Source organism: Coregonus lavaretus, assembly GCF_964263955.1.
Source record: "Coregonus lavaretus genome assembly, contig: HAP1_SCAFFOLD_451, whole genome shotgun sequence".
Lineage (NCBI taxonomy): Eukaryota > Metazoa > Chordata > Actinopteri > Salmoniformes > Salmonidae > Coregonus > Coregonus lavaretus.
The window spans coordinates 342447-355661 of NW_028157915.1; the positions used below are offsets into that span (position 1 = coordinate 342447).

Consider the following 13215-nt stretch of genomic DNA (forward strand, 5'->3'; position numbering starts at 1 on the left):
CTGTCCTCCTGACTGTGTCTTAATGTTGGTGTTGATCTCTCTCTGTCTTCCTGTCCTCCTGACTGTGTCCTAACGTTGGTGTTGATCTCTCTCTCTCTCTCTCTCTCTCTCTCTCTCTCTCTCTCTCTCTCTCTCTCTCTCTCTCTCTCTCTCTCTCTCTCTCTCTCTCTCTCTCTGTCTTCCTGTCCTCCTGACTGTGTCCTAACGTTGGTGTTGATCTCTCTCTCTCTCTCTCTCTCTCTCTCTGTCTTCCTGTCCTCCTGACTGTGTCCTAACGTGGGTGTTGATCTCTCTCTGTCCTCCTGACTGTGTCCTACCGGTGGTGTTGATCTGTCTTTCCACCAATACTGTGTGACATGCTGTCTGTCTGTAGGAACCCAGCACTACTAACGCCAGCCCTCTGAGGTAATAATGACAGTTATTATACTGCAGCATGGAGGAGAAAGTCCTCAGATCATTCACAGATTCACTTTCTTAGTTTTATGGCGTTTGGTGTTTTCTGTTGTCAAGCTGTGCTGTACACACATCATTTAACCACTAATGTTCCCTCCATGGTAGTACACATCCTGTCTGTTCCTCAGTTTTGTTATGGAAAAGGTTCTGCATTATCATAAGCGGTTTGAAAACACTGCAAATAGATTCCTGAAAATGGATCTTATGTAGTAGTTTTCCAGAAACAGATATACTCCATCAGCATGTTACTGTATGTGTCAGAGCACAGTAAGATACTGGAGCCATGATGTCACGTGGAGAGTTGGGAGGCGTTTTAGATGCCAGTGTTGTCCGAGTGATGACACTAACTGTGTGTGTGTGTGTGTGTGTGTGTGTGTGTGTGTGTCTCTGTCTCTGTCTCTGTCTGTGTGTAGGGCCAGGGGGCCATCACAGAGAAGCTGAGAAGCTTCAGTATGCATGACCTGACCCAGATACCCCTCGACGACGCAGCAGCCAATCAGATCTATACAGCCCATGCCGGCAACCCTGCCGTGAGCAGGAGGGCTCTCACCGCAGACGCTACCGACAGAACAGGTATGACGTGGTCCACACACACACACACCTTACATTAACCCTTCCCCTAGTACCTTCCACTTGTCTGGTAATCATTGATCCAAAGGGGATCCAGTTACGACACGGTAAGACTCCTGTCTCCACCTTCCTCAAACATCCTCTATAGCTGTAGCTGTGTTGAGCAACATGGGTTGGCTCACCCTATTCCCTGTGAGCCCTGGTCAAAAGCAGTGCACTCTATAGGGTATAGGGTGCCATTTGGGATGCTGGTCCAGTGCCTTCAGAAAGTATTCATACCCCTTCACTTGTTCCTCTCCCATCTACACACAATACCCATAGTGACAAAGTCAATGTTTGTAGACATTTTTTAGCAATTTTTTTTACAAATGAAATACTGAAATATAACATTTTACATAAGTATTCACACCCCTGAGTCAATACATGTTAGAATCACCTTTGGCAGCGACTACAGCTGTGAGTGTTTCTGGGTAAGTCTAAGAGCTTTCCACACCTGGATTGTACAATATCTGCCCATTTTATTATTTTCTAAATTCTTCAAGCTCTGTCAAATTGGTTGTTGATCATTGCTAGACAACCATTTTCAGGTCTTGCCATAGATTTTCAAGTAGATTTAAGTCAAAACTGTAACTCGTCCACTCAGGAACATTCACTGTGTTCTTGGTGAGCAACTCCAGTGTAGATTTGGCCTTGTGTTTTAGGTTATTGTCCTGCTGAAAGGTGAATATGTATCCCAATGTCTGGTGGAAAGCAGCCTGGACCAGGTTTTCCTCTAGGATTTTGCCTGTGCTTAGCTCCATTCCTATTTTTGAAAAACTCCCTAGTCCTTGCCGATGACAAGCATACCCATAACATGACGCAGCCACCACAATGCTTGAAAATATGAAGAGTGGTACTCGGTGATGTATTGTATTTTCCCCAGAGCATCCCAAACATGCTTAATGGGTGACCTGTCTGAGTATGCAGGCCATGGAAGAACTGGGACATTTTCCAGCTTCCAAGAATTGTGTAAAGGTCCTTGCGTCATGGGACCGTGCATTATCATGCTGAAACATGAGGTGATGGGGGCGGATGAATGGCACGACAATGGGCCTCAGGATCTCGTCATGGTATCTCTGTGCATTCAAATTGCCATCGATTAAAATGCTATTGTGTTGGTGTCCGTAGCTTATGCCTGCCCATACCATTACCCCAGTCTGTTACGACGCTGAACTGCAGTCAGGTCAAGACCCTGGTGAGGACGACGAGCACGCAGAATGAGCTTCCCTGAGACGGTTTCTGACAGTTTGTGCAGAAGTTTTATTTCAGCTCATGAAACATGGGACCAACACTTTACATGTGTGTTATATTTTTGTCCAGTATAGTTTAACTTCTACTGGAAAGAATGCAACATTATCATTTTAGTCAGGATAATGACCAGCTGAAGGCCATCACATTACACACTGGACCTGCTGACCATCTGAAGGCCGTCACATTACACACTGGACCTGCTGACCAGCTGAAGGCCATCACATTACACACTGGACCTGCTGACCAGCTGAAGGCCGTCACATTACACACTGGACCTGCTGACCAGCTGAAGGCCATCACATTACACACTGGACCTGCTGACCAGCTGAAGGCCATCACAATACACACTGGACCTGCTGACCAGCTGAAGGCCATCACATTACACACTGGACCTGCTGACCATCTGAAGGACATCACAATACACACTGGACCTGCTGACCATCTGAAGGCCGTCACATTACACACTGGACCTGCTGACCATCTGAAGGACATCACAATACACACTGGACCTGCTGACCATCTGAAGGCCGTCACATTACACACTGGACCTGCTGACCATCTGAAGGCCGTCACATTACACACTGGACCTGCTGACCATCTGAAGGCCGTCACATTACACACTGGACCTGCTGACCAGCTGAAGGCACAGATGTGTTCTTGGTTACATTCTGCACCCTGTTCCCTATGTAGTGTGACCAGTGCACTCCTATGTAGTGTGACCAGTGCACTCCTATGTAGTGTGACCAGTGCACTCCTATGTAGTGTGACCAGTGCACTCCTATGTAGTGTGACCAGTGCACTCCTATGTAGTGTGACCAGTGCACTCCTATGTAGTGTGACCAGTGCACTCCTATGTAGTGTGACCAGTGCACTCCTATGTAGTGTGACCAGTGCACTCCTATGTAGTGTGACCAGTGCACTCCTATGTACTGTGACCAGTGCACTCCTATGTAGTGTGACCAGTGCACTATATAGGGAATAGGCTGCCATTTGGGTTGCACCCCTTGTCTCTATTCTCAGCCCTTCGCTCTGTTACATTAAAGGAGTGGCGCAGCTTCGTGCCGTCTGAAGATGAAACCCACATCTCTCTGTGATCGACAGGCTCTGAGAAGAATACCTGATGCTCTCTGTGATGGACAGGCTCTGAGAAGAATACCTGATGCTCTCTGTGATGGACAGGCTCTGAGAAGAATACCTGATGCTCTCTGTGATGGACAGGCTCTGAGAAGAATACCTGATGCTCTCTGTGATCGACAGGCTCTGAGAAGAATACCTGATGCTCTCTGCTCTCTCTCTCGTCTCTCTGATAATGCCTGTCCTCCCTCCGCTCCGTGTTGGTCATTCCACTAGCATCCAGGTCATTTCATCTCGTCTGGAATGAAGCCGTCATAAAGGGCTGCTTTCAGATGCCAAGCGCTTTATAGGAGGGAGCAGAAAGAACCCCAGGGAATGATGTCAATGTCAACTGATTAAGTGACATGTTAATTGTAGTTTTTAGTTGAAGAAGAAACCACCTCAAACCCTTTAGTTCTTTACCCTTTAGGTCTTCATCCAGGATATGTTTTCCTGTGCTGTTTTTAAAGAGGATGTGGTCAGTGGAGGAAGCCAATGTGTGCATCCCAAATTGCATCCTATCCCCTAAATAGTGTACTACTTTTGGCCAGAGTCCTATGGGCTTCCCTCTGGGCCCTGGTCAAAACTAGTGCACTGGAAAGGGAATAGGGTGCTATTTAGGACGCAACACATACATGGTTGGGTCTGTTCTATTGTTCTCCTCAGGCTGACGGGCTCAGTACAGGGAGGGGAGGGGTTGGTTGGTTCTGTTCTCCTCAGGCTGACGGGCTCAGGGAGGGGAGGGGTTGGTTCTGTTCTCCTCAGGCTGACGGGCTCAGTACAGGGAGGGGAGGGGTTGGTTGGTTCTGTTCTCCTCAGGCTGACAGGCTCAGTGCAGGGAGGGGTTGGTTGCTTCTGTTCTCCTCAGGCTCAGTACAGGGAGGGGTTGGTTGGTTCTGTTCTCCTCAGGCTGACAGGCTCAGTGCTGGGAGGGGTTGGTTGGTTGGTTCTGTTCTCCTCAGGCTGACGGGCTCAGTGCAGGGAGGGGTTGGTTGGTTCTGTTCTCCTCAGGCTGACAGGCTCAGTGCTGGGAGGGGTTGGTTGGTTCTGTTCTCCTCAGGCTGACGGGCTCAGTACAGGGAGGGGTTGGTTGGTTGGTTCTGTTCTCCTCAGGCTGACGGGCTCAGTACAGGGAGGGGTTGGTTGGTTCTGTTCTGGGCTGGGCTGGGCTGGGCTGGGCTGGGCTGGGCTGGGCTGGGCTGGCATCACGTGCTGCCAGCTAGCTCAGCTGTGACCAGTCAGAGGTATTGTAGAAGACAGATACAGGATATTAAAGATTCTAATAAGGGATATAGATAATTGGTGGAATGAATGGAATGTGCTCCTCACTTCTCATACTACGAAAATGATCCTTTATGTGGAGAATTAGATGTATTTCTAAAACAACTGTCAACCAATAGGTCTCAATAGCTTCATATGACACATACCAGTTTGCCTTGGACTGTGTGAAGGCTAGCATAAAAAACATATCTCATAGGTTGCAGAAAGTTTAAACCCTAAAACAAGTATAAATAGCCTTGTAGATTTAATAGTGGCTCCAGATCCTGAGGAAACAGTCATATTTCTAGAATGGAGAGCAGATGTGACGAGCTGCAGCTACAGGAACAAAGGAGAGGAGGTATAGAGGAGTCTGTTACTGCTGCCCCCTGGTGGAGGCTGGGAGAATGTTACTGCTGCCCCCTGGTGGAGGCTGGTAGAATGTCACTGTTACTGCTGCCCCCTGGTGGAGGCTGGTAGAATGGCAGCTGTGTTACTGCTGCCCCCTGGTGGAGGCTGGGAGAATGGCAGCTGTCGTGACTCACAGCACAGAACAGAATTGCCCCAGTCAGCTAGTAGTGTTTATAGCACAGTGATGATATTACAGAACAGAATAGCCCCAGTTAGTTAGCAGTGGTTATGGTGGTGGGGGTTCTCTCTTGGTGTCCATCAGCCTGAGACCAGCAGGGCATGGGGCAGCAGCTGTTCCACACTCCCTCCCTCCCCCCTTCCCTCCCCCAGCCCACTGTGGCTCTGACACCACACACCGCAGCACAGACCCCCCCACTCAGAGAGCTGAGAGCTGCTGGTCACATGGCTGGTCACATGACTGGTCACATGTCCTCTGTGACAAGAGAGACCCAGTCCGCGTTCCAGAGCGTAGATGTTGCTGACGCCTGCAAGATCTTACAATGCCTGGGAAGGTGTTTTTAAGTATCAGCTAACCACAACATACACTATATATACAAAAGTATGTGGACACCCCTTCAAATTAGTGGATTCGGCTACTTCAGCCACACCCGTTGCTGACAGGTGTATAAAATCGAGCACACCGCCATGCAATCTCCATAGACAAACACTGGCAGTTGAATGGCCTTACTGAAGAGCTCAGTGACTTTCAACATGGCACCGTTATAGGATTCATCTGCGCTTCATGAAGTGGGTTTCCATGGCCGAGCAGCCGCATACAAGCCTAACATCACCATGCGCAATGCCAAGCGTCAGCTGGAGTGGTGTAAAGCTCGCCGCCATTGGACTCTGGAGCAGTGGAAACGCGTTCTCTGGAGTGATGAATCATGCTTCACCATCTGGCAGTCCGATGGACGAATCTGGGTTTGACAGATGCCAGGAGAACGCTTCCTGCCCCAATGCATAGTGCCAACTGTAAAGTTTGGTGGAGGAGGAATAATGGTCTGGGGCTGTTTTTCATGGTTTGGGCTAGGCCCTTTAGTTCCAGTGAAGGGAAATCTTAATGCAACAGCATACAATTACATTATAGACGATTCTGTGCTTTCAACTTTGTGGCAACAGTTTGGGGAAGGCCCTTTCCTGTTTCAGCATGACAACGCCCCCGTGCACAAAGTGAGGTCCATACAGGAATGGTTTGTGGAGGTCAGTGTGGAAGAACCTGAATGGCCTGCAGTATCTACATACTGTTGGTCATGTAGTGTATGTTATAAGAATCTGTCAGTGGATGACACCATTGGTTGTTGTGTGGCCTTAGCTGTGGAATCAAGCCCCAGTGAGGGGCTTTGTCTCCAGGTGGCCTGTCTCTCTCCAACACAGCAGTCAGTCAGTCCCCTTTTGACACAGCACTTCTACCATAAGGACCTAGGAGTCAGCTCAGAAGACCAAGTTAACATGCTTCTGGTTCAGTTGTACTATGCCTAACTAATGTGGACATGTCTCCCCAGAGTACTATGCCTAACTAATGTGGACATGTCTCCCCAGAGTACTATGCCTAACTAATATGGACATGTCTCCCCAGAGTACTATGCCTAACTAATGTGGACATGTCTCCCCAGAGTACTATGCCTAACTAATGTGGACATGTCTCCCCAGAGTACTATGCCTAACTAATGTGGACATGTCTCCCCAGAGTACTATGCCTAACTAATATGGACATGTCTCCCCAGAGTACTATGCCTAACTAATGTGGACATGTCTCCCCAGAGTACTATGCCTAACTAATGTGGACATGTCTCCCCAGAGTACTATGCCTAACTAATGTGGACATGTCTCCCCAGAGTACTATGCCTAACTAATATGGACATGTCTCCCCAGAGTACTATGCCTAACTAATGTGGACATGTCTCCCCAGAGTACTATGCCTAACTAATATGGACATGTCTCCCCAGAGTACTATGCCTAACTAATGTGGACATGTCTCCCCAGAGTACTATGCCTAACTAATGTGGACATGTCTCCCCAGAGTACTATGCCTAACTAATGTGGACATGTCTCCCCAGAGTACTATGCCTAACTAATGTGGACATGTCTCCCCAGAGTACTATGCCTACGAGCAGGAGGACAGGACAGATGAGGAGGGGGAACAACTTTTCTCAGAGGACGAGGCTGTCACCCAGAGAGGTCTGAGGAGATCCCAGAGTGTCAAGATCATGCGCTCTAAAGCCCGCAAAGATGTAAGTCTGAATATAACACACTCTAAAGCCTGTAAAGATGTAAGTCTGAATATAACACACTCTAAAGCCCGTAAAGATGTAAGTCTGAATATAACACACTCTGAAGCCTGTAAAGATGTAAGTCTGAATATAACACACTCTAAAGCCTGTAAAGATGTAAGTCTGAATATAACACACTCTGAAGCCTGTAAAGATGTAAGTCTGAATATAACACACTCTGAAGCCTGTAAAGATGTAAGTCTGAATATAACACACTCTAAAGCCTGTAAACATGTAAGTCTGAATATAACACACTCTAAAGCCTGTAAAGATGTAAGTCTGAATATAACACACTCTGAAGCCTGTAAAGATCTAAGTCTGAATATAACACACTCTAAAGCCCGTAAAGATGTAAGTCTGAATATAACACACTCTGAAGCCTGTAAAGATGTAAGTCTGAATATAACACACTCTGAAGCCTGTAAAGATGTAAGTCTGAATATAACACACTCTGAAGCCTGTAAAGATGTAAGTCTGAATATAACACACTCTAAAGCCCGCAAAGATGTAAGTCTGAATATAACACACTCTAAAGCCCGCAAAGATGTAAGTCTGAATATAACACACTCTAAAGCCCGTAAAGATGTAAGTCTGAATATAACACACTCTGAAGCCTGTAAAGATGTAAGTCTGAATATAACACACTCTAAAGCCCGCAAAGATGTAAGTCTGAATATAACACACTCTAATGCCTGTAAAGATGTAAGTCTGAATATAACACACTCTGAAGCCTGTAAAGATGTAAGTCTGAATATAACACACTCTGAAGCCTGTAAAGATGTAAGTCTGAATATAACACACTGAAGCCCGCAAGGATGTAAGTCTGAATATAACACACTCTAAAGCCCGTAAAGATGTAAGTCTGAATATAACACACTCTGAAGCCTGTAAAGATGTAAGTCTGAATATAGCACACTCTAAAGCCTGTAAAGATGTAAGTCTGAATATAGCACACTCTAAAGCCTGTAAAGATGTAAGTCTGAATATAACACACTCTGAAGCCTGTAAAGATGTAAGTCTGAATATAACACACTCTAAAGCCTGTAAAGATGTAAGTCTGAATATAACACACTCTAAAGCCCGCAAAGATGTAAGTCTGAATATAACACACTCTAATGCCTGTAAAGATGTAAGTCTGAATATAACACACTCTGAAGCCTGTAAAGATGTAAGTCTGAATATAACACACTCTGAAGCCTGTAAAGATGTAAGTCTGAATATAACACACTCTAAAGCCTGTAAAGATGTAAGTCTGAATATAACACACTCTAAAGCCCGCAAAGATGTAAGTCTGAATATAACACACTCTAATGCCTGTAAATATGTAAGTCTGAATATAACACACTCTGAAGCCTGTAAAGATGTAAGTCTGAATATAACACACTGAAGCCCGCAAGGATGTAAGTCTGAATATAACACACTCTAATGCCTGTAAAGATGTAAGTCTGAATATAACACACTCTAAAGCCCGTAAAGATGTAAGTCTGAATATAACACACTCTAAAGCCCGTAAAGATGTAAGTCTGAATATAACACACTCTAATGCCTGTAAAGATGTAAGTCTGAATATAACACACTCTAAAGCCTGTAAAGATGTAAGTCTGAATATAACACACTCTGAAGCCTGTAAAGATGTAAGTCTGAATATAACACACTCTAATGCCTGTAAAGATGTAAGTCTGAATATAACACACTCTGAAGCCTGTAAAGATGTAAGTCTGAATATAACACACTCTAAAGCCTGTAAAGATGTAAGTCTGAATATAACACACTCTGAAGCCTGTAAAGATGTAAGTCTGAATATAACACACTCTAAAGCCTGTAAAGATGTAAGTCTGAATATAACACACTCTGAAGCCTGTAAAGATGTAAGTCTGAATATAACACACTCTAAAGCCTGTAAAGATGTAAGTCTGAATATAACACACTCTGAAGCCTGTAAAGATGTAAGTCTGAATATAACACACTCTGAAGCCTGTAAAGATGTAAGTCTGAATATAACACACTCTGAAGCCTGTAAAGATGTAAGTCTGAATATAACACACTCTAAAGCCCGTAAAGATGTGCGTCTGCGGCTACTCTCCTCTGGTTCTGATATGGATAAATACTAGGTCTCTAATGCAGTGGTCACCAACCGGTCCATCACCAAACATTTCTGTAGAAAACCCAACGATGAAGACGTACGCTCCTTTTCTTATTATTGGTGTTGTGCTGTTGGCCGTAGGTGACCTTGATTCAGAAGCCCTGTTGGCGGTAGGTGACCTTGATTCAGAAGCCCTGTTGGCGGTAGGTGACCTTGATTCAGAAGCCCTGTTGGCGGTAGGTGACCTTGATTCAGAAGCCCTGTTGGCGGTAGGTGACCTTGGTTCAGAAGCCCTGTTGGCGGTAGGTGACCTTGATTCAGAAACCCTGTTGGCGGTAGGTGACCTTGATTCAGAAGCCCTGTTGGCGGTAGGTGACCTTGATTCAGAAGCCCTGTTGGCGGTAGGTGACCTTGATTCAGAAGCCCTGTTGGCGGTAGGTGACCTTGATTCAGAAGCCCTGTTGGCGGTAGGTGAACTTGGTTCAGAAGCCCTGTTGGCGGTAGGTGAACTTGGTTCAGAAGCCCTGTTGGCGGTAGGTGAACTTGGTTCAGAAGCCCTGTTGGCGGTAGGTGAACTTGGTTCAGAAGCCCTGTTGGCGGTAGGTGAACTTGGTTCAGAAGCCCTGTTGGCGGTAGGTGACCTTGATTCAGAAGCCCTGTTGGCGGTAGGTGACCTTGATTCAGAAGCCCTGTTGGCGGTAGGTGAACTTGGTTCAGAAGCCCTGTTGGCGGTAGGTGACCTTGGTTCAGAAGCCCTGTTGGCGGTAGGTGACCTTGATTCAGAAGCCCTGTTGGCGGTAGGTGACCTTGGTTCAGAAGCCCTGTTGGCGGTAGGTGACCTTGATTCAGAAGCCCTGTTGGCGGTAGGTGAACTTGGTTCAGAAGCCCTGTTGGCGGTAGGTGACCTTGGTTCAGAAGCCCTGTGAACCAGGTATGCGAAGTGTTCCCACTTTCAACCTTTTTCATTTCTCTGAGAAGTCTTAAGTCCGCCTACCCAGCAGACCAGGAGATCTGTAGCTAAATCGAGTGTGGCTACTGCGCTGGCCAATCGGATAGCTCACATCACCGTGCCTACAGCTTCCAGCAAAGTTTGATACTAGCCTACATGAGATTTCAAAACCAGAGTGAGACTCAAAGAATACAGCAAAGAGCTGCTGTTTTTATGACTGAGTTCATGTTTGTTTTTATTCAGCACTGTTAAAAAACATCAAACAGGCTTCTCCCTACTTCCATTCGACTGCAGCTGCAATGAATGTCGAGCCAAGTGTGTCTATAGCCCTACCTTCAAGACAACTGGGAACCCAGAGAGAAACTAGATCCGACTGGGAAAAATCGTTTTGAACAGTCATCCAACTCAGGCATCTTTCTAGAGCTCCGACTTTCCAACGTAAAGATCATGACGTCATGATCTGACCTCGTTTTCTTGTCAGTTCCCAGTTGTCTTGAAAGCACCATGACCATCAGATGCAGGTACCATCAGTCCAGTAAAATAAACAAGCGAATTATTTCAATTTATTCTCAACTGTGCCTCGCAAGTAATACACCAACTGATCTGTTTTGTTATCAAAGCTCAAGTTGTGAAATATAATATGGTCTGAGAATAACTATATTGTCAGGCCAGGCATATAGCCAATATGCTGTGATAATGTATTAGGCCTACTGCATGAACCTCATTCCTACAGTACTGGTTTTATTAGGTTCATGTTACATTTAAGTCATGTTTTTAAAAACCTGAGTGGCAGACCTCTGCTTGCTTTGTGACTGAAAGGGATCTAGACAGAGAAAAGGTTGGTGACCACTGGTCTGCAGTATATGAAAGGGATCTAGACAGAGAAAAGGTTGGTGACCACTGGTCTGCAGTATATGAAAGGGATCTAGACAGAGAAAAGGTTGGTGACCACTGGTCTGCAGTATATGAAAGGGATCTAGACAGAGAAAAGGTTGGTGACCACTGGTCTGCAGTATATGAAAGGGATCTAGACAGAGAAAAGGTTGGTGACCACTGGTCTGCAGTATATGAAAGGGATCTAGACAGAGAAAAGGTTGGTGACCACTGGTCTGCAGTATATGAAAGGGATCTAGACAGAGAAAAGGTTGGTGACCACTGGTCTGCAGTATATGAAAGCGTCTTCAGTCTTTTTGAAAGGGTCTGTGATGCTTGTTGTAGTATATTAACGAGGTCAGAGTTGGACCAGTCTAATGAGGGTGGTTTTGTTTTCTAATAATAACCAATGTGTTCTTTCCAACAGGCCCGTTATGGATCTCTGAAGATCAAAGGGAAACGAAGGCAGGGTCTGAGTCCTGCGACCTACACTGCAATGTAATGAACACTCCAGGAGAAGCATGGATGTGGCCCAAACACCACCCTTTTCCTTATATAGTGCACTACTGTTGACCAGAGCAGTCTGGGCCCTGGCCCAAAGGTAGTGTATTCTAAAGGGAATAGGCTTTTGGGACGGATCACAAAATCAGTCAACACTTCAGGAAGATCTATTGACAACTCCAACATCCGTCAGTGCCTGGCTGCTGACAGTACGCAGTCATTCTCTGGAGAACGGTGCTGAGGAACTGTTCTCCGTCATTCTCTGGAGAACGGTGCTGAGGAACTGTTCTCCGTCATTCTCTGGAGAACGGTGCTGAGAAACTGTTCTCCGTCATTCTCTGGAGAACGGTGCTGAGAAACTGTTCTCCGTCATTCTCTGGAGAACGGTGCTGAGGAACTGTTCTCCGTCATTCTCTGGAGAACGGTGCTGAGAAACTGTTCTCCGTCATTCTCTGGAGAACGGTGCTGAGGAACTGTTCTCCGTCATTCTCTGGAGAACGGTGCTGAGGAACTGTTCTCCGTCATTCTCTGGAGAACGGTGCTGAGGAACTGTTCTCCGTCATTCTCTGGAGAACGGTGCTGAGGAACTGTTCTCCGTCATTCTCTGGAGAACGGTGCTGAGGAACTGTTCTCCGTCATTCTCTGGAGAACGGTGCTGAGGAACTGTTCTCCGTCATTCTCTGGAGAACGGTGCTGAGGAACTGTTCTCCAGATGTTTTTAAACTGTCCTGGGTCTATTCTTCTCTTCCTGATGGGAGCATCCGTCTTTTTAATGAACCATATATCAACTCATATTTATTTCATTATTCTTACTGTGTGTGTATTTAAAGTGTCATACAGCGCCAGCTGTATAGAAATAATCTTAAGGTTTTCTCTGTCTTTAGTTAGAAGTGTTTTTGTTGCATGGGTCTTAGTTTCTGGAATAAAATAGTTGTTTTTAGGCGCTGATGTGGACTTTTAGTATTTCTACTGTTGCAATTCTTAATTTTTTGGGGGCGGGTTATATATTTAGTTTAGCTTTATTTTGTCATATGCTGCCTTGCAGACGTTGTATTTTGAGTTTAGAAAATTTAAATTGTAGAATACATTATAATTATAATAGTGATAATTCTGGCACACTTGAAAAGATTCTTACAAGATAACAGCCGACCAAAAGTGTCCCTTATTCCTTCAGGAGGAACAAACCAATAAGGAGAGAGAACGGGAACGGAGGATCGTGTCTTATAGGCTGTCCCAAATGGCACCCTATTCCCTTATACAGTGCACTACCCTATGGGCTCTGGTCTAAAGTAGTGCACTATATAGGGTGCCATTTGGGATGCACCCAATGTTGAGGTATGTTTGTTTGTGTTGACCGTAACTTGCCTGTCCAGTTTGAATGACTGCATTTCCTGTTAGCTTTGGAACAAAGTTTTTTTTTTTTATAACCAACCTTTTGCACATTC

The 13215-nt window shown here is 45.7% G+C and overlaps 1 protein-coding gene across 1 annotated transcript in view; it reads left to right on the plus strand.

Annotated features, from left to right (window-relative positions):
• LOC311124635 (receptor expression-enhancing protein 3-like) overlaps nt 1–12710 on the plus strand; it is a 58243-nt gene extending 45533 nt beyond the window's left edge. The window contains exons 6-8 of the mRNA XM_084198748.1: nt 867–1026; nt 7189–7325; nt 11697–12710. Of these exons, the coding sequence (XP_084054874.1) occupies nt 867–1026; nt 7189–7325; nt 11697–11771 (372 nt within the window). The 3' untranslated portion in view covers nt 11772–12710. The remainder of the gene's footprint in view (nt 1–866; nt 1027–7188; nt 7326–11696) is intronic.
• The last annotated feature ends 505 nt before the right edge of the window (nt 12711–13215 follow it).